Raw genomic sequence first — 26816 nt, forward strand, 5'->3', positions numbered from 1 at the left:
AGTATTTTTTTTTTTTTTTGTTATTTGCAGCCAAATTCACCGATATCTGCTAATTAGATGAATCTTGAATAATAAACCAAGGGGAGTGCAGAAAGAAACCAGGGAACATAAAGAAGAAAAGTAAATTAGATGTTAAAGTCCCATTTTATGACTTTGCTCCTGCTAACAATGCCTAGGAGGGAATCACTCCCCTGTCAAACTTTCCCTTCAGACTGTAAATTCCTGTAAGGCGATCCATGCTGCTCCTGCAGCTTTTTGCCCTGTAACTGTGGATTCACCTGGGTGTAGACCCACTTTCCAGCCTGTGGCCGACAGACCAGGCAAGGAGCACAGTTGAGCAGACTCCTGACTGGTTGTGGAGACCTCTTGTCAGCTGCTCTGCGTGCGTGCGTGCATGCGTGCATGTGTGTGTGCAAATGGATGCACCCAGCCAGTTTTCCCTCTATTTTTTTCCATCTACGCGTAGAATAAAAGTTGTTATGTGCAACACATAGAAACAGAGGCTGCCAGCTGTGGGTGTCTGTGGGTGTTCTGATAATCAGCTGGGTGAAGCCTGAATCTTTCCTGGGCAGCCACCCAAGGGCACAGCTTGCAGGGAACACTTCCCCCAGCTAAAGGGTCTGTTGCTTGTTTTCAGGCTGGTGGTTTGTGAGCACGTCTGACGAGCAAGGCTGGGTCCCAGCTACATGCCTGGAAGCTCAGGATGGTGTCCAGGATGAATTTTCAATGCAGCCTGAAGAAGGTAAGACACCAGTTTGAGAAGAGCTGATGTACCATCCTATCCCAGTTTGCCTGGGTCTTCTTGGACTGCTTAGATCTTTTACATGTGGCAGGCTGGCACCCAGGGTAACAGACCCACAAGTGACCTTGGATCAGGTCATTTAACAAGGCTTGGCCTTAATCTCCCTATTTTCCCAGCATGAGTCAAGATGAGACCTGCAGCCAGCTGTTCTAGTGCCACTAGCAGAGCAGTTGGAGGCTGATGGATTTGAATGAGTGATTTTTCTGCTCCCTGTCTGCCCGGAAGGGGCTGTGCTCCATCCACAAAACATCCAGTGCTGCAACCGAGGAGGGAGCCACTAGCCGCAGTTTGGATCCCCTTATCTGGGTAGCTGTGCACTTGCTATTAGTAAGAAGAACAGGGTCTGGGCTCTGGCCTCATCCTATTTTTCATGGGCTGTGGCCTTACACTTATTAGAGTGTTCTGTGAGGCAGGTAGGAGAAAGGAAACGCAGTGGCACGTGTGGTTGGAATAACCAGGGTACGAGCTTTACTTAAGGTATCCCAGAAGTGCCCGGGGATTTACCCAGTTTCCCATCCTGACCTCTGTAAGAAATGGAGCTCCAAGAAGTCTGGGCTTAATTTAGCTCCATAGTTAGATCTATCCCACAGCCTGGGGACCTGGTGGAGTGGGGAGGACCGGTGACCTGAAAGCCGGATGATTACAAGCTGTCAGCTCCATGGTGTCATCCCTGTCTTCTGTCTAAAACTATAAGGTCTGGTGCTGCCTCTTTACATCCTCTCTTGTCCCTCTCCTGCTTCCCTGACGTGCTTCTCCCAGTGCCTTGGAGATACTGGTCTCTGCCCAGGCATGTTGGCCGCCGTCGGACTCTTGGGGACTTGTATACCAGTGGATGGGGTCAAGGTGGATGATGTAGAGACGTCTGCTGTCTGCTTGGAGCTGCGCCTGTGTTTGTCTGCACGTGCTGGAGCCTGTGGTATTTGTATGCTTTGCATGTGGTGAACTCTGCTTGTGTCAGCCTTTTGCCTTCCATCTGTGTTCGTCTGTGCACTGCTGCCTGTATTGTCAAACCTGCTCACATCAACGACCGTTCCTTCTCCTGGCTACTTCTTTAACTTGCTAGGTAGTTGAAGGCTGGAGTTTCTGCTCCCTGATGTCATATATGCAGAGCTTGTTCACTGGGCTGTGAACCTGGACCTTGGCACTTCAGCAGGGGGTTTAGGAGGTGAGGGCTCAGCTCAGAGCCCCTGGATGCCACAGGATTTTTCTTAGCTTTGACTCATTATGCAGAGTGGGTGGAGAGTCAGTTGTAAAATCGGCTCCCAACTCTTCAGTGGGCAGTTCTGCACTTGGGTGTAGACGTAGGGAGAACTGTAGGAGGGAGAAATATGATGCTGCAGCATCTCCGGGGTTTAAGGTTTTGCCCAGGTGGCCTGCGTCCTATTCCAGCACTGGCTAGGCCCCACAAAAGCAGGGACAGGGTGGGGAGAGAGGAGGAAATAAGGGACAGCTGGTTGATCTAAAAGCATCTTGTCTGCAAAGTGGGCATAGCTAGCAGGGTGTTCGTCCTTGCCTCTCCTTCTCCTTTGGAAATGAAACCTCCCTATCTCTGCCCTTATTCGTTCAGTCCAGGAGATAGGGCACCAGGCTAGGAGTTCTGTTCCCAGCTCTGCCTCTCACTCATTAGCTGGGTCTACACGTGAGCGCCCTTTCGAAAGGGCGAAAATCAAAGTTCGGCAATCGAAATATTGGCCGTCGAAAGGGAGCACCTGCTGCCATTATTGGATCGGCATTTAGATCCACTCTTTGGATGTGCGGCCACAGGCCTTTCGAAAGAGAGCGTCCACACGGCTCCAAGTCCTTTTTCAAAAGAAGGGAGGCAGGAAGCGCCGCGGACGGGGTCCCATGGGCGATAAGCCCTTCCAGAGCCGCAGCCAGCCAGCCACCCCCTTTAAAGGGCCCCTCCCTCCGCCCTCCCCTCCGCACGAGCTGAGTGCTGCCCAGCCTTTCCCAGCCCAGCAGAGCCCACCTGGGCCCACGATGGAGGCCCAGCAACAGCTCCTGCAGGAGGACACCCTCATTATGGACACCCTGTTGGCAGTGCTGTGCACCATCGCCACAGCTGCACCCTATCTCATTGGGTGGTTGGGTGGTCCCCCTGGGGCTTTGGGGCTCTCCCACCTGGGGCACCGCTGGGTGCCCACCCTGGTCCCTCTGGACCCACCCTAGCAGCACCAGCTGGTGGGAGCTCCTGGTGCTAGGGGAGTGGGGCAAGGAAAGGTGGCTGTGGAACTTCCACATGTCGAGGCAGACCTTCAACGAGCTCTGTCACGGGCTCGCCCCCACACTCCGGCACTGGGACACCTGCATGCGGCCAGCCCTCACGCTGGAGAAATGGGTCACGATTGCCATCTGGAAGCTGGCCATTCCGGATGCCTATCGCTTCGTGGGACAGCTGGTCAGGGTGGGCAAGGCCACCGTCGGGGCTGTACTTATGGAGGTAAGGTGGGGCTGTGTGGGTGGGGGGTTTGGGGCAAGGGGAACCCTCTGCTGCAAGGGGCTGGATGGGGCAGGGGCTGGCTGGATGGGGGGGCAGGGGGCTAGATGGAGTGGGCGCTGGATGGGAGGGGACAGAGGCTGGATGGGAGTGGGGCAGAATGGGCCTGAGGTGAGGGGAGACAGCCGCCACACCTGTACTAGAGCATGTGTCCTCCTTGCCCCCCCCCGCAGGTCGTCAGAGCCATCAATGCGATGCTGCTCCATAAAGTCGTTTGCCTGGGGGTGCTGGACAACGCCGTCACTGGCTTCCAGGACCTGGGCTTTTCGAACTGCGTCGGCGGTTTGGATGGCGCACACATCCCCATCTGCGTCCCGCCACACAGCGCCGGCCAGTGCGTCAACAGGAAGGGCGACCACTGGCGGTGCTCCAGGCCCTGGTGGACGTGAGGGGCTGGTTCACCAACATCTATGTGGGCTGGGCCGGTCACACCCACGATGCCCAGGTCTTCTGGAACTCCGGCCTCTGCAGGCGCATGGGGGCCCAGCACCTTCATCCCCCAGTGGGAGATCCCGGTGGCGGAGGACGTCACCGTGCCGCTGTGCATGGTGGCAGATGTGACGTACCCCCTGCAGCCGTGGCTCATGAGGCCGTACATGGGACACCTCGACCCCAGCCAGGAGGCATTCAGTCAGCGCCTCAACCACGCCTGCATCGTTGTGGAGCGGGGCCTTCGGGCGCCTAAAGGGGCAGTGGAGGTGCCTCTTCACTCGGCTGGAGGTCGGGGTCCTCAACGTGCCCCAGGTGGTGGGCGTCTGTTGCGTCCTCCACGATGTTGTGGGGGGAAAGGGGGGCACCTATGTCCCCTGGGGGGCCCTCCGGCCAGTTCCGGCTAAGAGCAGCGGGGCACTGCCCCCATCCTCCAGGCCCACTAGGATGGCCACTGCATCCAGGAGGTCCTCAGGCAGGCCTTTGCCGATGGCCATCTCTGACCCGCATGCACACCCACATCCCACGCACATCTGCCACCCACCGTCCATGCACCCCCACCAGCACCACACCCGCATATCCACCCCCGCCCCCCGAGGAGCACAGCACGGAGTGGTGAAAATAAACGTTTATCTACACTGTTCTTGTTAACGATGCACAGGGGGTGGGAACCTAACTTGGAGAGGGGCGAGGCACTCATTCCGGGGCAGGCGTGGTGGGCTGCGAGCTCCATCGGCCCCTGAAGCCCCTGTTTCCGTGGGTGCAGGTTTCCCTGTGGGGAGGAGAGGGGGCGGATAGCACCAGCAGATACTTCTGGTGAGTGGGCCTGGTGGGGGCAGAGGGTGCGGGCTCAGCGGGGGGTGGGCAGGCTCGGTGTTGCGGGGGGCCAGGAGATGGGCAACGGTGGCTGTATGGTCCCGGAGGGTGTGGCCAATGTCCTGCGGGATGGTCAGCAGCCTCTCCCAGGCTGCTCTCCTCCACTCCATGTCGGCCTGGGTGAGCCTCAGGTGCTGCTCGGCCACCTCGGCCTGGTGCTGGCTGGCTGGGTCCTCCTCGGCCCAGCAGGAGGCCCTCCAGCCAAGGCCCCGGCAGCACACTGCCTGGGGTGGCGTTTCGGTGCCTCCAAGGGCTGCGGGGGGGGGGGGGGGCTCTTGGGGACGAGGGACGGCACAGGGCTCTCCCAGCCCACGGATGGTGCGGCTGTGTGGAGAGGAGGACAGCACGTCAGTAATGTGCCCCGAACAGAGGGGACCTGGCTGTGGCCCACCCACCCGAGCCCACCCCGTGGGGCCCCCATCCCCACAAAAGGACACTGATCCCCCAAGGGGCACTGACCCCCCCCCTCCCCCCCAGGCTGGGCCTCCTGGCCCGGGAGTGCATCTGGGGGTCTCTCTTACAGGTGGCCCTTCCCAGGCTGCAGTGCGCAGGCCCCATGTGCTGTCCAGCACTGACCGGCCACTGCCCCTGTGCGGCTTGCAGAGCTGTCCACTGAAGGCGGGTGCTGGGCATCGCTAGTGGGCCACCGTGGGGAGCCGCATCCCATTTGCGGGGTGGCCTGTGTGTGGCCCAGGACCACCGGTCCTGTGTGCGGGCAACTAGCCAGTGCATCGCCCCCACCCTGTGGAACAGGTGTGCGCCCCTCCCTGTACGTACCGGAGGGTCCCTTGACGACGTCCAGGGATGTTCAGCTCCCGGTCGCCTGGCTGGAGGAGCAGGAGGGGATGACAATGGGGAGGTCCCCCTCCTCTATCGACCACTTCGTGGTCCCCTCACCTTCCTGGGTCCCCGGTCCGGGCTCCTTCTCCTCCTCCTCTGGCTGCAGCTCCTCAGCTGATGTGTCCAGGAATGCCAGGGGTGGGGAGCTGTCCTGGGGCCCCAGGATGCCCTGGAGCTCCTGGAAAAAGGGCCAAGTGGCTGGAGCTGCCCCGGAGCAGCCAGCCTGGTCCCTGGCCCGGGCATAGCCCTGCTGCAGCTCCTTGATCTTGCAGCGTACCCGCTCTGCGGTACGCTCCGGGTGGCCCCTGGTGTGGAGGCCCTGCGCCAGGCAGGTGAAGGCAGCAGCATTGTGCCGTTTCACTCCTATCTCATGCAGGACCCCCTCGTCCTTCCAGAGGCCGGGGAGGTTCCACAGCTCCCACTCCATCCAGGAGGGGGCCCTTTTTTTTTTCCTCCCCTGGGAGGCCAGCTGCGGCTCGGCGGCGGGGAAGGGGCGTAGGGCTCACAGGTGGGGCTGGGTGCTGGCTATGTTGCGGCGCTGGAGTGTGCGGCTGGAGCATGTCCAGAGGCTGCTCCTAGCACGCTCTCAGCTTCCTGCCACAGGTTTCCTGCGTGTGTGCGGCTTTAAGGCAGCCGAACGCAGGGACCACAGAGCCCCGCTGCTGCCGGCTTGCGTGACCCTGCACTCCAGCTGACCGGCACCATGGCGGACCCGTCTTTCGAAAAAGCAGCCTGTAGAGCATCTACGCCTGTACTCTTTCGATTTAGTGTTTCTAAAGCAGCCGATCCTCCTGATGGGGGTTCGGATTTCGAAGTCTGTGCCCCATTCTTTCGATTTTCTTGCGAAAGACGGGTTTACACGTGGTGGATGCTCCTCCAGCTCTTTTGAAAAAGGCCATTTATTTCGATTTTTTTGTGCACGTGTGGACACAGCTATTGTGTGGTATTGGCCAAATTACTTCGCTCCCTTGTGCCTGAGCTGCTCCTCTGCAAAGGATGTTTGTAGAGGGAGTTGAGATCTCTGCATAACAAGTTGTTTCTATGGGTGCTTCTTAATTATTGTTCCGTAGTGCCCCCTGTCTGATCGGTGGCTAACACAGCGTCGGCTGGCCCAGTGATGGGGTGGACATGAGAGGTGGGGTGAACACCCTGAAGCACTATCCCCAGGTTGGCTATGGGCTAAAGGGGTGGTAAGAGAGCTGGGTTTCTGAAAGGAGTCTTGTCCAGTCCTGCTTGTCTAGAAGAATAGTGGTTGTAATATAGGGATTCAAGGCAGTGAGGACTGCGGTAGATCATCGAGGCTTTAGGAATTGCAGGTTGAACCTCTCTAATCCAGCACCCTTGGGACCTGACTGGTGCTGGCCGAGAGAATTTGCCAGACCACCAGAGATCAATATTGTCTAGCACATCACCGACACTTCCACTGCTTACTGGTGCTTAGAAGACATTTAGGGGTAAATTACAGATAAATAACAGCACAGAACACTGAGAGCCAGGACTGGTGGCTGTAAACAAACTTTATGGGACTGCAGGAAACTTGGCCACACCAGTGATAAGTGGTCATCCAGCTAACTGAAATCATACCTGATTACAGATGTTGCTGGACAAGGGAGTTCCAGACTAGAGAGGTTCAACCTTTACAAAGGACACAACCCCAAGGCAAAAAGGGAACTGTGGAGTGGGCTGAGCCAGCCTTGCCTGAGCCAGATTTGTTACACTGTATGAAATGCCGATTGGGACTGTATGGCCCTGCCCAGTGTCTTGGTGAACTGCTGCGCGCGTACATTTCAAAGCAGATCCCATTGGCATTTGGAAAAATGTCATGACCGATAAGTCTGTTCCAAATGCATGTGTGTGCGCGCACTGAGTGTGATTCCTGTTCTTGTGCATTTCGGTTTTCCTAAAATGGTCCATTTGTGACACTGTTTTTGTGCTCAACAGAGGAGAAGTACACAGTCATTTACCCGTATACGGCTAGAGACGAGGACGAAATGAACCTCGACAAAGGGGCTATGGTAGAGGTGATCCAGAAAAACCTGGAGGGCTGGTGGAAAATCAGGTACTTTCCTCCCTCCGCTATTGCCATAGGATGCAGGTGGCATTTGTATGAAGGGGGAGGGGATCACTGACTGTGTGGGGGGAATACTTGGAACAATATATTTAAGGCGTGAGTCAGAGTTGGGCGTTCCCAGAGTCTGGGAGGGTTCCATCCTTTAGCTCAGTGTACTGGGGAAACAGCATGGACCAGGAGAAAGAAAGCAAGACTGGGAGTTGGCGCCTCTAGGTTCTGTTCCCAGCCCTGCTGCTAACTCACTATGTGGCATGGGGTTCATAGAAGATTAGGGTTGGAAGAGACCACAGGAAGTCATCTAATCCAACCCCCTGCTCAAAGCAGAACTAACCCCAACTAAATGATCCCAACCAGGTCTTTGTCAGGCCTGGCCTTAAAAACCCATAGGGATGGAGGCATCTACGCAGGCAACCCATTCCAGTGCTTCACCACCCTCATAATGATGTAGTTGTTCCTAGTATGTTACTTAGCCCTCCCTTACTGCAGCTTGTGACCATTACTCCTTATTCTGTCATCTGCCACCACTGAGAATAGCCTGGCTCCATCCTCTTTGGAACCCCACTTCAGGCAGATGAAGGCTGCCATCAAATCACTCTTCTCTTCTACAGACTAAATAAGCCCAGGTCTTTGAGTGCTTGCTCATGTCTGTTTCACAATAGGTGTGTGTGTGTGTGTGTGTGTGTGTGTGTTCACCATGTGCACCATGATGGAAGATTTTCCCCTAGAAATCTCTACAGGGGAGCAGCTCTAGTGACTCCCTGGAGTGGTGCCTCTCTGGCCCATTATGGGGGGTGCTGCCTGCTCCCTGCCATCCCTCAGTTCCTTCTTGCTGCCAGAGATGGTGCTTCGGAACAGCTCGTCCCCAGCTTTAGCTGTTGTCTTCTTCCCATTGTTAAGTCATCTTTGTAGTTAGTTCACCTGTGGTATAGTATAGAGCACATCCTGCCCTAAGGATGTTGAGGATTGACCGTTGGAGTCAACGGCAAGAAGGAAAGGAGGGTACGGGGAGAGTGCAGTGCTCCTTACACCGTGCCAGAGAAGCGCCACTGCAGTGGTCGGTAGAGGTGCTCCCCTGCAGGTACTGCTATGGGAAACACCTCTGGCACCACTGCATGTAGCGAGCACACCCATCTGTTGTGGAATGGACGTGAGCAATGCGCCCTGAAGAACACTAGCTATGGAACAGGCAATTGTCTTTTCCCTCGGCCTCGGCTCATAAGTCATGTGCCCCAGCTCCCAGTGATTTGTGTTGCCCTCTGCTAAACACTCTCCAATTTGTCCGTGTCCTTTCTGTGGTGGGGGGCCCCAAACTGGATGCAGTACTCCAGATGGGGCTTTACTCACGCTGAACGGAGGGCAGTAATCGCTTTCCTTTACGTGCTGGCAGTACTCCTACTAATGCAGCCCAATGGCCTGTTAGTCTTCTTGGCAGCCCGGGCACACTGGCTGCGTCTACGCTGCCCCACCCTTTTGGAAGGGCCATGGCGGTACAGTGGATCGAAAATGCTCATGAGGCGCTGATATGAATATTCAACACCCGATATGCATAATGACAGCCACCCGCCAAGTCGAAAGTGTTGCTTTCGAAATGCAAACTAGCCGTGTGGCTGGGGTTCCTTTGAAAAGAAGTCCTGCTTTCGAAAGCACCCTTCTTCCTAATTTTTTTTTTTTTTTTCAGGAAAAGAGGTGCTTTCAAAACCAGGACTTCCTTTCGAAGGAGCCCCATCTACATAGCTAGTTGGCATTTCAAAAGCAGCACTTTCAACATGGCGAGTGGCCACTGTCATGCAAATGAGGCACTTCATATCAGCACTTTATTAGCATTTTCTATCTGCTGCATTTACATGTCCCTTCTGAAAGTCCGGGGGGAGTGTAGACACAGCCACTGCTGGCTCACATTCAGCTTCTCATCCCTCAGGTTCTTTTCTGCAGGATTACCACATAGCCAGTCGGACCCCACCCTGTACCAGCGCTTTGGATTTTTCCATCCTAACGGCAGGACTCTGCACTTGCCCTCATTGAAGCTCACATTTGTTTTGCCCCACTACTCCAATTTGTCTAGGTCACTCTGGACCTCATCTCTACCCTCTAGCGTATCTAGTTCTCCCCTTAGTTTAGTGTCATCTGCAAACTAGCTGAGGGCACAATCCTTCCCATTATCCAGATCATTAGTGAAGATGTTGAACAAAACTGGCCTCAGGACTGATGCCTGTGGCCTTCCGCTTGATACCGATGGCCGAGTAATCATCAAGCCATTGATCGCTACTCTTTGAGCCTGATGATCTAGCCAGCTGTCTGTCCACATGGCAGTCCATTCATCCGATCCATATTTCTGGCAAGAATACTGTGGGAGATGGTATCAAACACTTTGCAAAAACCTCTGCCACTTTCATCATAATCACAGAGCCAGTTTTCGTCTCACAGAAGGCAATCAGGTTAGTCAGGTGAGACTTGCCCTTGGTGAATACATGTTGACTGTTACTGGTCACTTTCCTCTCTTCCAATTGTTTCAAAATGGATTCCTTGAGACCTTGCTCCATGATTTTTCCAGGGACTGAGGTGACGCTGACTGGTCCGTAATTCACCAGATCCTCCACCTTCCTTTTTTTTAAAAGTTGGGCACTGCATTAGTCTTTTTCCAATCATCTGGAACATATGCTGATCACCACAAGTCATATCAGCCAACTCTCACAGCACCCTCGAATGCATTAGATCCAGCCCCATGTACTTGTGCAAGTCCAGCTTTTCTAAATAGTCGTTAACCTGCTCTTTCATCACAGTTATCTCCTTCCCATACAGTCCCGCCCAGTGCAGCAGCCTGGGAGCTGACCTTGTCTGTGGAAACAGAGGCAAACAAAGTATTGAGTACTTAGCTTTTTGCACATCGCCTGTCACTGAATTGCCTTCCCCATTCAGTAAGGGTCCCACACTTTCCACACCTTCTTTCAGGTTGCTAATCTAGCTTTGTGGTTAGTGCCATGGCCTTGTAAATACAGAGTTGTGAGCTCAATCCTTTCAAGGCCCTGGGGTAGGTTGCATCTTTTTCAAAAATAAATAAAGCACAATCTGTCAGGGATGCTGATAGGTCCTGCTGTGAGTGCAGGGGGCTAGACTCAATGACCTCTTAAAGTCCCTTCCAGTTCTATGAGATATGATAACATACCTGTAGGAACACTTTTTATTATCCGTCACATCCCTTGCTAGCCACAACTCCAACCATACTTTGGTCTTCCTGATTGACTCCTGCATGCTCAAGCAATGTCTTTTTATATTCCTCCCTAGTCATCTGTCCAAGATTCCACCTCTTGTAAGCTTCCTTTTTGTGTTTTAAGATCACCAAAGATTCCTGTGTTTAAACCAAACAAGTCACTGGCCATATTTGCTATTCCTTTGGGGATTGGTATGTTCCTGCGCCCTCAATAAGTTTGTGTTAACATATGCCCAGGTCTCTTGGACTCCTTTCCCCCTCATAGTAGCCTTCTAGGGTATCCTGCCCACCAATTCTCTAAGGGAGTCAAAATCTACTTTGCTGATGTCTAAAGTCTTTATTCCATTGCTCTCCTTTCTTTGTCTTGTCAGGATTCTGAATTCAACCATCTTATGATCACTGCTGCCCAGGTTGCCCCTACTTCTGCTTCCCCTACCAGTTCTTCCCCATTTGTGAACAGTAGGTCAAGAGGTGCGTAATCCCTAGCTGTTTCCTCCAGCACTTGCACCAGAAAGTTGTTCTCAACACTCTCCACAAACTTCTCAGATCACCTATGCCCTGTTGTTTTGCTCTTCCAGCAGATGTCAGGGTGTTTGAAGCCCCCATGAGAACCAAGGCCTGTGATCTGGAAACTTCTGTTAGTTGTTCAGAGAGAGCCTCATCTATCTCATCCTCCTGGTCCGGCAGTCTGCAGCAGATGCCTACAATGACATCACCCTTGTTGCTCTTATCTCTAATTTTAATTCAGCCTCTCAACAGGCTTTTCCCCAGTGTCATACCAGAAATCTGAGCAAACATACTGATCTTTTACTTGCAGTGCAACTCCTCCACCTTTTCTCCCCTGCCTGTCCCTCCTGAACAGTTTATACGTATCCCTCTATCCATGACAGTGCTCCTGTCATGTGAGTCATCCCCCCAAGTTTCTGGATGATGGGTATCCAAGCTGGAAAGTGAGCGCAATGATCATGATCCTTGCCATCTTTCATGCTTAGATCTCAGAGCACTTCAGGAAAGTCCAAGATAAAGGCGCAGTATTATTACTACAGCTCAAATGCTAAAGGCATTAACAGTAAAGCAAGCCGGAAGAGATGCCCATGTGGACGCCTTGTTCTGCCTGAAGATTTTTGGGAATTATTGGAAAGGGAAAAGAGTGGTGGTTAAGGGCCCAGTCTGCACTATAGAAGCAATTTTGTACTCCAGAGGACCTTAGTACGTGGTGGTCTCTGACACAGGTCTGTCTTCTCACTTGACTTTTCTGTCTCATGTATCTGTCCGAGTCCTTACATGACCCAAATCAGTGTGGTGTGCTGTTGCAGTGCAGAAGGAACTGAACCTTACCTCTTTCCCAAGCCACTACAGCCCTGCTCAGGTCCCAGACCCCAGCCCAGCTCAGGTTAGTTAAAATACAGAACGGTCCCATCTTGCTGCAAATGTGAACTGTGCTGGAAGACGCAACGAGACCACAGTAGTACCTCAACAACAAAGGGAAGACCTTTATTAGTCCCTTAATGTTACTGCATGCCTCATTTTCCTGGAAATGCCGGCATACTGGTGGCTACATTCTCCTGTATAATGAGGCTTCTTCTGAAAAATGTTATTATCCAGGCCAGAACTGCTGCCCTCAGCCTGTTTCACAGGCCAAAATTGTCTGGGCATCCAAAGCTGAAGCTCCGAGGCTGGGTGGGTATTTGCGGACTGGCAAAGGGCATGTGCAGAGATGGGTGGGAGGTGCTTTAATTTTCTTAACCTTGGACTGAACCTGCAGCATTGGCAGCAGCCATGCCACAAAATGCCCATTGACTTTTTAAACTGGAAAAACCTGCTGTGAAAAGCCCAAGCCAATTACAAGCTTAGCAGCTGTTGCCATCTGAGCCCAGTGACTTCACCCCTGGCCAGCAGGCCGAGGTCTTCTAAGCTTGGCACGAGACCCGTGCACATGGCAGAGATACTCTGTGGATGTGTTTTTTCAATCAGGGTTCTCCACCAAGTGAGTGTAGTGCAGGGAAAGGAGCCAGACAGACAGCCCTGCTCACTGAACGCCTGCATTTTAATCCAAGCTCAGTACATGGTGGACAGCAGCAGCTGTTCACCTCCCTCTGCACTGCCCCACCCCTTGGCCTCACTCCAGAGCTGAGCCGTTCCTGAAGGAGAAGAGATTGCATTGCCCACTCGGCCCCGGAGGCTCTGTGGAGGCTACCGGCAAAGGGGAGCCGGAGAGTAGTGGAGCTTTCTGAGATGTACATGCCCAGCCCCTGGAAATAGACTGACACCAAAGAGGCTCATTTTACACTGAGACCTGTGTTGATGGGCCTTGTTCAGCACCTCTCAATCCACCAGCTAGCACTGTATGTCTCTGTGGCTGAACAGCAATCCCTTGGCCCAGCCGTTCCCCCACCCAACACAGCTGCTCTGTCTTGTGGGCTGGTGCAGCAGCACAGGGTAGAGAGGTGCCAGAGTAAGAGAGGTTGGTGCTAGCCTGAGCCCCCTGTGATGGGGCTGAAGGGAGGATCCTGTTGTTTACAGGTATCAGGGTCAAGAGGGCTGGGCCCCAGCATCCTATTTGAAGAAAGGAAGTGGGGAGATATTTACACAGAAACTGGGATCTGGCTCATCCACCCACTCATGTGCTCTGGATCTGGATGGCTTTCCCCGGCAGCAGAACTCAACAGGCCGAGAGAAGGATGGGCCCAACAGCCAAAGAGATGGCAGGTTTGATGGCCGACCTTTACCGCAGGCCGACATTCGACGCAGTAAGTGGGCAGGGGGAGAGAGTCTAAAGGTTGGGTGTTTGGTGTAGCCCCTCCAGTACAGTTGTGTTGCTGAACAGTGCAGCCAGGCAGAGCGGGGGAAGCCAGCTGTCCCTCCGAGGGATCCTGGGCACTTTGCCTCTGCATGTAGACATGGCTGTGTTAAGAGCAAGGTTCTTAATGGAGATCAGCAAGACTGGCCTGGGAGTCAGTGAGGATGGATCTGTACAATTACCTGCTCGATCTTTAGATCTCGGTAATGGGGCAGAGGCGGATGTGGTCTGTGCTCTCCCTTTAGCAAGTCTTCCCATTCTCTTTTGTCATGAGTGCGCATTGGGGGGGTGAGTGCTTCTGGGTTATCTCTGCAAGGTTACTCACTGAGAATGGGTTGGACTACCAGTTGCTGTGTGGGTAAGACAACTGCAATGAAGTGCTGCCTGGCTTCTCCTTTCCTATGTGTGTCCCCTTGTGCCCTGTGGTTTCTCCTGGCTAGGCTCCACTAGCATCTGTGTAAAGAGCTGAGTGAGCTGGAAAGGCTCTAGGTCTCTGTTGTTCCTGAACAGATAAGTGTGAGCCGCTTTGCTTTAGGAGAAGTGAGGAGCTAGGCAGCAGCCTGGCTAATAGGAGGAAAGGGCAAAAGACAGCTCCCACAGCTGGGTTTCCATGCGGGGTTCACTGCTGCTCTCCTCTGAAATGGGTCCTTTTGGGCACATGTCTGGACATTGCACCTTGAACCTCAGTGGAATCTGGAATTGTTTCTCCACAGAATCACCAAAGATGAGGCAGAGGCCCCCTCCTCGCCGAGATCTGACTATAGTAAGTGTCCTCCTGGACCCAGCTGTCCCCTTGCCGTCCCCACCACCGCTCCAGGGGAAAACCCCCTCTGCCCAAGATGATTCTCTCCTCCTTGGTTCTGGATCCAGGAGAGCAAAGCGTCTGGGGCAGAAGGAACAGGAGATTGCTCTCAGCTATAGCTCCGGTCCTTTCACATTCTCTGCTTGAGATCTGTCTGTGTGTGATGGCTCTGTTGCATGCAGGTGGATCTAATGCAGGGCCTCCAGCTGTCATAAAACTCTTCTGGTCATATTTGTTCTCAAAGTAAAACGTAGTGGCTTTGTTTTTTAAGGTAAGGGGATGGTTGTGTAGTACACAGAAGCACTGAGACCTCATACTAGGGTGGGTGAAGTCTCTCCTTTACAGCCTTGGCTCAGAGCCAGCGGGCCTTTGCTCATGCAGTAGAGCACAAGGATTTAGCTCCTATGATTGCAGGTTCAATCCCTGGTGGTGGTAACCTAGGTCTGTCAGCATTACACCTGGATTGAAGCAATTGTTCATCCCACAAGCCACAGACTTGCAAACTCCCTTCCTTACCGTGGGGCCTCTGTGTGCCATTGAAAGCAAGCTGGATGACTTTGCATTCAGCCTGAAGGTAGGGTTAGTGTCTATGTATGAGGGTTTTCTGTGTGATAAGTGGATCAAGCTGTGGTCCTGTCTGGTAGCTGCCTTCTCTTCAACTAGGTCGCTGATGTGAGCTATTTGTGCAAGCGTTTGAAATGTCTTCCCAAGAGGAGCTGAATGATTGTCTGCTTTTTATTGCAATAGCCACGTGGTTTGAACCTGCCTAAACCTCCCGTCCCTCCCCAAGTGGAAGAAGAATATTACACCATTGCTGACTTCCAGACCACCATCCCCGATGGCATCAGCTTCCAAGCAGGAATGAAAGTGGAGGTGAGACCATACGCCATCTTTGCTCCCTTCCTCTCACTTCATCTCTGAGTCACCCACTCAGGTGACGCTGGAGTCATCCTCTCTTCAACCCCCATTGGGATCTTCTGTGGGTGGGGTGGATTCCAGCTCTGGTGGGGTGTATGCTGCACCACTCCTAAATCATGTTAGCCCTGGAGTGGGTTTCCAGACCTGGAATCCATTGCTAGTCCCATAGTTCCCTTCTCATTCCAGCGATGGGACTTTGTTTACTTAGCTGCTGTTTGAGCTACACTTAAAATTTTTGCCAGCATACCTGTATCTGTTAAGAGTGTTAAAAAAATCACTCACACTCTGGCTAGCATAGCTGTGCTGGCAAAAACCCTAACATAGATGTTCTTATACTGACAAAAGAGTCCTGCTATAGATTATTCCAGCAAAAGGAATCTCTTGCCCATATAAAAGTTGTGTCTCCACTTGGATAGTTTGCTGGAATAGCTACACTGGCAAACCATGTCTAGTGTAGACACAGGACAATCAAATTCCCAATGCCTTCAGTGGGTGGGGATTTTGATGATCTGTGTGTGACAATTGTCTTAGGTGGATGGCTCAGCAGTGTCACCTAGTGGCCAGTTACATTATATGTGGTTTATAGTCTGCCCTCCTTGCCCATGGTTTCGGGAAAAAATTCACTGTCCTTGTCTTCTATCCAGGGCCAGGGAGAGCTGAAGGGTGGTTTTGAACCCAGAGAGCCTCCTTTATGGGCTGTTGTGCTTGTGTTTTTTTTTTTCTTTTGGAAAATACTGTGAATTTGATGCTCATGAAAGCTGAGACTGTATGGAAGCCTGTATGTCCGAGTGGGTGTGTGGGTTTAAAAATGTGGGCCAAAAACTAGCCAAATCCAGGCAGAGTGCAGGCCTTGAGACAGATTCCTGCCACATACATACGGCAGGACAGCTCTGTACTGACCTGCAGCCTTTCTGCTATTCCCCACTGCTATGCCACTCCACCTCTCTCCTGACCTGATCCACCCTCTGCAGTGAGAGGCAACAAACAGCAGCTCAGTCCTTCCTGGGTGCACTCCTGGCAGTTCCAGCCTCAACTTGTCTGCTCGTGCAGTGACAGTCATGTGTGACTGAGCAGAATCTTCTAACATAGGCCAATGTGTACTAGTGAGAACAAGAAACCATCACACTCGCTTCCCCTGTGACTAAATCAAGTTTTGATACTGCCCTTGTGGAGGTGACAACAGAGTTGTCTAATACCTGGTACACTGGACTGGGACTCAGGAAAACCCGAGCTGTTCTTCAAGTGATTGCTTACATCCATTCAACACAGGCATATGTGCTCGCCACATGCGCCGGTGCCCTGCTGAATGAACTTGGGTGATCTCACATCACTTTGCTGTGCCTCAGCTGCCCCATCTGTAAAATGAGGATAATGACAATTCTTTCTTTCACGAAGTGCTTTGAGATCTAGAGATGAAAAGCTATTTCGAAGTTGGGTGCACGTGTAGACGTAGCCCTAGAGATGAAAAGCCCTACAGAAGAGCTAGGTGGTTTTATTATTTGCATTATTGTTATTTGTTGGTCTGTGGTTCCTGCTGTGTCTCTTACATGCTTATTGTCTGAGCTCCCATTTCTAGGCCACACTTTTTTGTAGTCCTTTGGTTCCTAGGTAGCTGTTGTGCAGAGAGGCCTGGTTATGTATTTCCAGACCTGTGATGGCTGTTTTTTTTCTTCCAGGTAATTGAGAAGAACCTGAGTGGCTGGTGGTACATTCAGATAGAAGAGAAGGAAGGCTGGGCACCAGCTACCTTTATTGATAAATACAAGAAAACTAGCAATGCTTCTAGACCTAACTTTCTAGCACCATTGCCTAATGAGATGGCCCAGCTCCAGCTTGGTGAGGCAACTGGAGAGAGCAAAACCAGTGAAGAAGCCACTGGGCCATCCAGGCCTCTGCCTGAAGCTCCAACTAATGGTATGGACAGTGGAATGAAATGGGCCAAAGACTGGAAGGGGAAGGAGGCTCTCAAGAGTGCCCCCTCAGAGAGCAGTGATGCAGCTGCTGGGTATGAGGAGATCTCTGATCAAGATACAGAGGAGAAGCCCAGCCTACCACCTAGGAAGGAGTCCATCATTAAATCTGAAGGGGAATTAATGGAGAGGCAGAGGCCTCCACCCAAGCCCCCAGGCATGATTTTGCCAATGATCCCTCCAAAGCAGACAGCCGCCCCTAAAGACAACAAGAAGCCAGAGCTGAAAACAGAAAAGGGCAAATTGTTCCAGCTGAAAAATGAAATGGGCCTGGAGTGTGGGCACAAAGTGTCGGCCAAGGAAGTGAAGAAACCAAACCTCAGACCTACTGTCAAGCCAGCCAAGCCAAAAGTTGAGGTCCCAGAAGATAAGTCTGAGCCAGTGACCCAGAATCCCTTCTTGAAATCAAAACCTCAGATCAGACCAAAACCAGTTGCAGCTCCTAGAATGGACCCACCTCAGACAGATGATAAACTGGACATTTGCAACCTGAGAAGCAAACTCAGACCAGCAAAGTCTCAAGAGAAACCCTCTGAGCAGGACCCTATGGCTAGTGAAAATTTCTTCAGTAACAATGCACTCCTAGTAGACACTGCTGGAAGGCCTCAGGAACAACTGAGTATGGAGAACCGACCCCCAGCCAAACAGGACAGCCAGACGCCAAAGGAGATGCCACTTAGAGCTCCCTTCGGCTTGCCAAAGATGGCTGACAGCGAGCCCAAGAGTGGCTCCCCAACTCCCAAAGAGCCACCACTTCAGCGGCCAGTGGTGCCACCCAGGAGACCACCTCCTCCAAAGAAAGTGGTGTCCTCCTCTCCTGGCCCCACTTCAGAGTTGAAAGCCCCACAGAGGGAAGTGCCTGAAATCAGAGCTGCCTCGGTACCTGGCCGGCCTATGCTGGTTCCACCAAAGGCCAAACCATTCTTGCCTGCTGTATGCCAAGATGAAGCCAAAGGGAAAAGCAGCTTAGACCCAAAGGCAATAGCCAAGCAAGTGGAGAGAGGGGAAGCCAGGGAGAGGACAGCTGCCCCCTTCACCAATCCAGACATCTCCAAGGAAGCCCTCTATGTGGCTCTGGCAGATTTTGAGGGAGATGAAGAGACCAGCAGCTTTAAAGAAGGGACCTTATTTGAAGTACGTGAGAAGAACAGCAGTGGCTGGTGGTTTTGCAAGGTCCTAACTGAGGGACCTTGTTGGGAGGGCTGGATTCCCTCCAATTATCTAAGGAAGAAGCCATAGTCTGCCCTCAGTTTACACAGTTGAAGGTTCCTGTTCTTTCATCTGAGTATTTAATTAGCTTATTAATTTATAGTTTTCCATAATGCTGGCTTTGAAATATGTGGGATACTGTACATTCCAGTTTGTGCCATTCCTGAGGCTGAATTCAAGAAGCAGGCTTGACATAATACAGCTCGGCCTTCATTCTTGCTCTTTCTGTTCGCCCACCCCTTCACAGGAAATGCTTTCCTCCTTTGTCCATTTATGGTAGCCCAGCCCCTGTAGGTGGACCATGAAGTGGTTTCTTGACAAGATTCTCGGTGTGTTTTGGTAAAGGCTATTTTCTGCCCATCCTAGAAAAATTATTGGTGCCTACTAGGCTTTATGAAGAGCTAGGGGGAAGCCAGAAGAAATTCAGCCATTGTCCAGGTAAAGAAAAGATGCTAAACCCACTCCCCAGATTGAATCTGGAATAACAAAAGGAGTTGCTTTTCCTGGTGGCTTGGGTTCACTGTCAGATGTTAAATACTGCACAGGTTGAACCTCTCTAATGTGGAACTCTTCTCATTTAGCAACATCTAGCTGGATGACCACTTATCATGGGTGCGGTGAAGTTTCCCGTGGTCCCATGAAGTTTGTTTACAGCCTGCAGTCCTGGTTCTCAGTGTTCTGTGCCGTTATGTAGCTGTAATTTACCCCTAAATGTCTTCTAAGAGCCCAGTAAGCAGTGCAAGTGTTGGTAGTGTTGCTAGACAGTACTAACCTCCCGTGGTCAGCAAATTCTCTCATTCGGCACCGGTCAGGTCCCCAGGGTGCTGAATTAGAAAAGTTCAACCTGTATTACCAAGTTCAGCTGTAGATGGGAGCCATAGGAAGCCATGGGGACAAGAAGAAACAGTTCTGCAAAATCAGGCCCACGTTACTGTTTGCATTTACACGCTCCTTCATGGCCAGGTGTCATGGTCCGTTTGAGTTTGTGCATTGCTTGCTAGTACCATCAAACAGTCCTTTTGCCTCTTTTTGTTCCCTCTAAAATGATGGGTATTAATTTAAATTATCATTTACATTTTTTTAAAAAAATATGCTAATGGAATGGAGATTTCTCTGTGCTGGGCCACAGCCCTTCTCAGCCCAATGGTGCTTCAAGCTTCATACTTCATTCCAGTGGCTGGTGAGAACTACACAGCCCGTGCCACAGCGGGCTTGGCAAAGAGAACTTGAATGATCCTGGGAGAAAAGGGTGCCAGGGGAACGCTTGCCCCTCTCTTCTATCACAGAATGCACCTCAGCATTTCCTACTAGACTGCGCAGGGAAATGGTTTCCTTGGCCCTTGTTCCCATGGTGCCTTAGGGGTGGCAGGCAGCAGCCAAGAGATAGCTGTACTATAACAGGTAGCTGGTATCTAGTACAATCTGGAGTGTGCACTTAATCCCTGGAGATGGAGGAGGATGGGAGTATGTGTGTTTTTTGTGATACTCAGGTGTTTCTGTTTCTCTTAGGCTTGGCTGTCCCTTGTTTTACTCTCCTTTGGGGTGGGAGAATACAGTGCCTTTTGTTAACACCTTGCTTCCCATTTAAAGAGCTCTCGCCCCTTAACCTTGCTGGGCCCGTTAAACCCTCTCTGAAATGGCTTATCTGCCTGTTTCTTCCCAGCTGTTCTTGAGATACTACCACTTTGTTCCCCATGTCTGTGCCCATCGGAGTGCTTAGATGTTTCTCTTTTAAAAAAAAAAAAAAAAAGTACATTTCAGTGTGTTCACCCTCCTGCCTGCCTGGCCTAACCCCACTTGCTTCCAGTGTTGCTGGTTCCAGGAGGAAAGTAGCTTTCATCTGGTTGGCCATAACTCCCTCACGTCCCTCTTTTCTTTTGTACTCAGCTCCCTGTGGCTTCAGGGCAGTGCCTTCTCTATGCAAGTAGAATTATAAATCCCACTCCTGAGGATTACCCCAGCTGTGTCAGAGCTCCATCCCACCTCCACCCTCGGAAGGTGGCAATCAGGTCTGCAGAGGTGACTCCACAGATACAGCTTCCATTGGTGGATTCCATCTACAGCACAGTTCCACAGAAGCAACCACAGGCAACCTTATTGATGCAGCAGGACATCAGGTTATTTTCTTCCCGTGCACATAGTCCCATCCCCTGGACAACTATTTGATTAGTTCCAGCCTGTTCATCAAATCTTCCTTACAAAGGCATACATAGGATTATTAGGCTTAGTTTATAGGGCACAAACTTAATGAAAACATGCCAGTACTTGCTGTTTTTCTCTCTCGCCCCCTTTCTTCTCCTTGTCCTGCGCTTTATAAGATTGCAGATTTAGGGTCGTGGTAATTAACAATCTCATTGCTTTAGGGGACATGTGGTAAATCCTTTATAAATAGGATCCAGCGGTGCAAGGTGACTCGTGTAATATTTGTGATGTGGTTCTATGCCCCCAGCAGAATCAGGTAGCAATTTAACACTATAACACTGCTGCCTTCACCCCTTTGCTTAGTTAAAATGCCTCCATTGTGTAAATATTGATGTGGGTGATTGTGAGAGACAAGCGGGCTGTGCCACACTAAAACGTTGTTCAGGTCTTCTTTGGGTTGTGAAGGACTAGATAGGATTGCGTTCCTTCTCTTCCAGTCCGCTTGGGCTGTTCCTGTTCTAGCCATGGAAGAGTGTGAGTCCCAGTTCACACACACATGCTCTCTCAGGTACAGATGGTGGTTTGGTCATGGTAAGATGGGCAGCAGCAGCATGGCTTAACTATTCTGCATATGTACCTACAGGGGTCAGGTGGGTTTGTACTTGAACCAGCAAATACAGGAAGTGTGCATGCTTTCCCTGTTAGTATTTCATCTCTCCCTGTCACAGTGAGCTTTAATTTACCTTTGTTCCATTTCAGTGATACAATGCCAATTTCATTGCTTTCATGCCAAATTAGGGTTATTACCACCCCCCCCCAGTTAAATGCTGAGATGTGAGTATTAATGAATGCATTGGGCCAACTACAGTGATAATTACAGGACTGATCTGTGGTTACTGCACGAGCAGCATGTAGGTATGGGTTAATTACCATCCTCCACTGCATAAATGGTGGTAACACGTCAAGGGACCACAAGTCCTGTAAACTAGCTGCCTTGGAGTACACAAATAACCACCTAATGCTCCTACCACCTAGCACTTCCCAGACCAGTATGGCACCACCCTCCCCTTGCCATGTTTGAAATCGGCAAGGGCCTCAGACTGGCAAAGAGGATCCCAATGTAGAAGAGGTTGAGAACTTCACTACATAACGCCCTACCTTTTATCTGGGACGTATAAAACTCCTTATGCAAACACTAGGGCTTAGTGCTCAGAGCCAGAAGCAGGGAGGAGGATGACACACAACAACAATCTTCTGGTTCTCTCCCTGTCTGTGCTTCTGAAGATCTCTCACCAAGGGGTGGGCATGTCACTTCTCTGCCTTGTTTACCTGTCTATAAAACGAGGCCAGTTCTCCTGACCTACCTTGCTGGGGGGGGCTGGGAGGCTCAGTTCACTAATGCTTGCAAAGAACTTTGACCGTATGCCAGAAAGCACCTGGGAAGGGCAGAGTTTCATTTTAACTGTGATTCCCTGGTACCTTCACATTGAACTCCCCCATTGTTATAAAGTATCTGCCTTCCATGGAATCACCTTGCCCTGCATTTCAGCTATTAGCATTTCTTGCGTGGGTGAACAATATTGTATTTTGTGTATAACTAACCCAGCTTAGCGGCCCTATAGCTTGGCCTATCACAGGCAGGCTGGAGGCCACAACTGCAAACCATAGAAGACTGTTTGTTCGTCTCCTTATGCTATGTAACACGTATAAATCTCTGCATTACTGTGGGCGGGTGGGCGGGGGTGCCTGAGGACGGTAGATATGGCCTATGTAGATGCCATACTATACTTTCACCATTAAGGTTGTTTGGTATTTGGGAATGGGGGTGGGGTGGAATTTTTGCTTTTTTTTTTTTTTAAATAAAAAATTGCTTGACTGGTTTCAAGCAAAATTGTGACCCTCTCTGTGGTTGGTGTGTGTTTGTGCTGCTACCAACTGGCTGACCTGCAAGCTGAGGTTCTGCACTGCTGAGCTACTCAGCTAGCGGGCTGCAATGCAGTTTTATTTTGGAAAGTGGGTTGCATCCACTTTACAGCATGACCGCAAATACCATAAGGTACTTGGTTCTTATGTTTGCTACCTGTTCTCATTGGTGAGCTAAAGGGATCTCTCTCACCCGTAGAGATGGATGAAATGCCCAAATGGCCTTTCTCCTGCTGATCAGAGCTCATCTTGTACAGTAAGCCCTGGAGGATCATGACAGAATAGGAAGGAGCAGCTTCTCTGCCCATCAAGGCCTCTACTGCAGATAGTAACAAAAGAGGAAAAGGTCACTAATATGGAGAGGTAAAGAGAAGGAGGAGCAGTAAGTCTGATGTTCTTATTGCTTTGTATAAAGCTTAATATGATGCTGTATATATAGTATATTATGGGGTGAGATGGGTGCATACATATTTGTCCCATAACAAGTTCGTTCAAGGGGACATGGGTCTCAGAGCCAGCCCTGCATATGTATACTTTATTACAAGACTCTGACATGGGCTGAGTGCTTTCGTTCTGGGAGAAAGCTTATGTGGGGGCGGGGGGCAGCGTGATCTGCTCTTTCATGCATTGAATGCTTTTCTGTTCATTTTAGCCCTGTAAAAATAGGGAGCCTGACCCCAGAGATCCCCACAGGTTCATAAGCACAGACCCATCATTTCTCCTGATCCAAACAATAGTCCTGTGGTGTTTTGCTGCTCATTTCTTTGGCCTGGTTGGTGACCTCCACACATAGTTGGGATGGCTGGGGGGTGGGGGCTGGATATGTGTGCCATGTCCTGTAAACAAAGGCCAAATTGGTCTTATGCAGACTATTTGGACCTAACCGAAATCAATCACCTATCTGTTATCATTCTACCTATCCATCAAGCATTTATACTAGACCCTATTTGCTGAGAGAGATGAGCTGGCATACCAGATGCTCTTAGTCCTCACCCATGTATTGTGACCCTGGCCCACAAATTGCATTGTGATAGAGTCACATAGAGGTAGCCGTGTTAGTCTGTATCTTGACAAAGCAAAAAAGCCATCCTGTTGCACTTTAACAAAATAATTTATTCGGTGATGAGCTTTCATGGGACAAACCCACTTCTTCAGATCTGGAAATTCTGATCATTTCATAACTTCCGGATCTGAAGAAGTGGGTTTGTCCCACAAAAGCTCATCATCGAATTAAAGATGAACAAAATAATTTAAATGCTACATGGCTGCTTTTGTTTATTGTGAAGGGGTGCAATATTTGGATCTGGAGCCAAAAATTATGACAATATCACTCATGATTGGAATGTTGAAGTGTTTTGGACCCAAAGCACTTCTAAGGGTGCGTTGGGAAATGTATATGTGGAAATCAGTGCTTTCTCCATCATGCAAGATGAGACTAGTAAGCATACAGTTTTGAAGTGAAGGTTTTCTGCTGGAGAACGCCCTTCTCTATCCTCAGGGCAAACATGCCATGGGCTTCCCCCAGACTCTTCCCCCATCAGTTTCTAACCATTTCTGGGGCGACAATCTAGTAGATAGGACTCTGGATTAATAATCAGAAGAACTGGGATCTGTTTCTGCTGGACCATCTCTCGGAACCTCTGCTTCCCCTCTCATGCTAGGGCCTGTCTGCTTAGATTGTAAGCTCTTCAGGGCAGGCTGCTCTGCTTAAAACCTCAGTTGCTGTGCTATGCTGAGTGCTTGAAGCAATTGGAAGAGAGGGGTCAGAATGACCCACTTCAACATCTATGCCTTGGTTGGTGAGAGGAACACACAACATCATCCTGGCCAGATAAGCAAAAATAAAAGGCTGCCTTGTAGCTGCAGTTAAAAGAAAGCTCCACTCCTCTTGCTTATCTTAGGAATCTGGCAACACTACAGTGTGAACAATTGCCCCCATCATAAAGTCCACCACTTCCAATGGCACTGACTTGACTTTCTTGACTTGACTCTTGTACTCTGCATGGCACATAAGTCATCTACAAGTCTCCTCCACTTTACTCTGTCTTGGGGCAAAGCTTCTAGCTGGCTCCAAGAGTACTCCAGTTGTTGTCCTTCGGTCTCAGTAGATCTTTTCCAGGTTGTCCGAGGTCTTCCTCTTCTGCGTTTTCCTTGTGGGTTCCATGTGAGAGCTTGATGGACTATGCTGGATGATGGTTTTCCAAGAGTGTGGCCTATCCATGCCCACTTTCTTCTCTTGATTTGAACATCAAGTGGTTCTTGTCCTGCTCTGTTCCAAAGCTCCTCATTTGTGACAGACAATGGCACTGAATGGCTGTTTTATCAGCTATCCCCAGAGGGAGAATGAAGACTCACCAGGCATACACGTCTACTCAGGAGATGCATGCACTGCTTTGTTATTCTTTGTTTGCATTACTGTATCCTCAGTCGTAGACTAGTACTCTATTTTGCTGGGTCTTATATATACTAGAACAAAAAGATCATGCCTGGCCCAGGGAACCTCCAATTTACATAGATAAGAAACAAGAGGTTGGTACCGACAGACAGAAGGGTACAAGGAAACAATAAGACAGTATTGATTTGCACAATAGGCAATGGTTTCAGAGCAGCAGCAGCCTCACTGCTGTAAAGGTTTTTGTAGGCATCATGGCAACGGAGAGTTTGGAGACAGACAGTATTGGAAGGTGGATAGAATCATAGGACTGGAGGGTACCTCGTGAGCTCATCAAGTCCAGTCGCTTGCACTCATGGCAGGAGTAAGTATTATCTAATTGCTTTACTTATGCTTGTGGGAGCTCTTCCAAAGCACGTAGGGCAACATGAGAGAAAGCATAAAGGTGTTTGAAATTGTAACAAGCGGTGATGGAGGCTGGCAGCATGGGCTGATTGGAAGTGAGGGTTGACAGCTCTGTAATGAATGACAGATGATGGGGATTGATAGTGAAGGGCCTTGAAAGTGAAGAGGATACAGTTGTCTGATGCATTTGACATGCCCGTGGGGAGAGATGCAAGGCAATGGGATTGAATAAGAGAATGATCTTAGACACGTTGGTCTAGGCCAGAGAAAACTGCTGCAGTAAAAAAGGATGTTACTCTTGATTAAGACTAACGAGGAGGAATTGGTCACAGATCTGAGGGGAGAAGGCAGCTTGGATGAAAGTGATCATGAACTGATAAGCAATGTGGATTTGAGGAACCAAGGCACGAGGAAAGCAAAACCAAGGACAATACACTTAAAAACAGACTTTTGCAGACTCAGAGAACAAGTGGGAAAGTATAAGGGAAGAAGATGTTCAGGAGATCTGACAGTTTCTCAAAAGAGTAAATACTGGTTATGACAGCAGACTCTTGAGATGCAAAGAATGCTAAGAGGTCAAGATGACTGCACCAGGAACTCTTTACCTGAAAAGTCAAAAGGGAGGCTTAAAATAAAGCACAAGCATATAGGGACAACATCAGAAAAGCTAAGTCACAAGGTAAGGTACACCTAGCAAGGAACATAAAAGGCAATGAGAAGAGATCCTGTGAATACATTAGAAGCAAGATAAAGATGAAGGAAAGTATAGATCCATTACTGAGCAGGGAGTAGAGTTAATTGTAGATGACTCCCAGCAGACTGATGTGTTTATGCCTATTCTGCTTCCGTCTTCACTAAGAAAGTTAATTATGACAAGATGTTCAACATAATATTAACAAGGAGGACAGAACACAAGCCATAACAGGGAAAGAACAGATTAAATAGATGTGAGATGTATTCACATCAGTAGGGCCTGACATAGTTCACCCTTGGATGAAATAGCTGACAGAGTTTTGGAACCATTGGTAATCGTCTTCAAGAACTCTGGTTATCTGGTGGAGACCCAGAGAACTGGTGGAAGACAAATCTAGTACTTATATTTTAAAAGGGGAACAAAGAGGACACAGAGGCTATGTCTACATGACAGCCTAAACCCAAAATAAGCAACGCAATTTGCACTATGCAAATTGTGTAGCTTATTTCGAGTGCAGTTTGAAATAGGCTATTTTGACATTTAGCACTGTCTAAATAGTGCCAAACTGCAAAATAATGGGCTATTTTGAGGTATCTCTTTCTCCTCCTGCAACAAGGACTACAGGGATGCAGAAATAGCACACCCATTATTTCAAAAAATATTTTGAAATAACAGGCATGTTTCACAGACAGGCTATGTCTACACTAACCCCTTCCTTTCGGAAGAGGCATGGTAACAAACATGTTGGGAAGATGCTAATAAGGCACTGCTATGCATATGCAGTGTCTCATTAACCTAATGGCGGCCTCATGCGATTTGAAAGCACCGCTTTTGAATT

At 50.2% G+C, this 26816-nt stretch overlaps 1 protein-coding gene across 2 annotated transcripts in view; it reads left to right on the forward strand.

Annotated features, from left to right (window-relative positions):
* The window catches only part of SH3PXD2B (SH3 and PX domains 2B), a 139038-nt gene extending 116760 nt beyond the window's left edge, over positions 1-22278 (forward strand). For both annotated transcript variants that reach the window (XM_075009955.1, XM_075009956.1), the window contains 6 exons: positions 638-742; positions 7386-7503; positions 13247-13473; positions 14237-14286; positions 15073-15198; positions 16920-22278. In XM_075009955.1, the coding sequence (XP_074866056.1) occupies positions 638-742; positions 7386-7503; positions 13247-13473; positions 14237-14286; positions 15073-15198; positions 16920-18452 (2159 nt within the window). In that variant the 3' untranslated portion in view covers positions 18453-22278. The remainder of the gene's footprint in view (positions 1-637; positions 743-7385; positions 7504-13246; positions 13474-14236; positions 14287-15072; positions 15199-16919) is intronic.
* The last annotated feature ends 4538 nt before the right edge of the window (positions 22279-26816 follow it).

Source organism: Carettochelys insculpta, chromosome 15 (assembly GCF_033958435.1).
Source record: "Carettochelys insculpta isolate YL-2023 chromosome 15, ASM3395843v1, whole genome shotgun sequence".
Taxonomy (NCBI): domain Eukaryota; kingdom Metazoa; phylum Chordata; order Testudines; family Carettochelyidae; genus Carettochelys; species Carettochelys insculpta.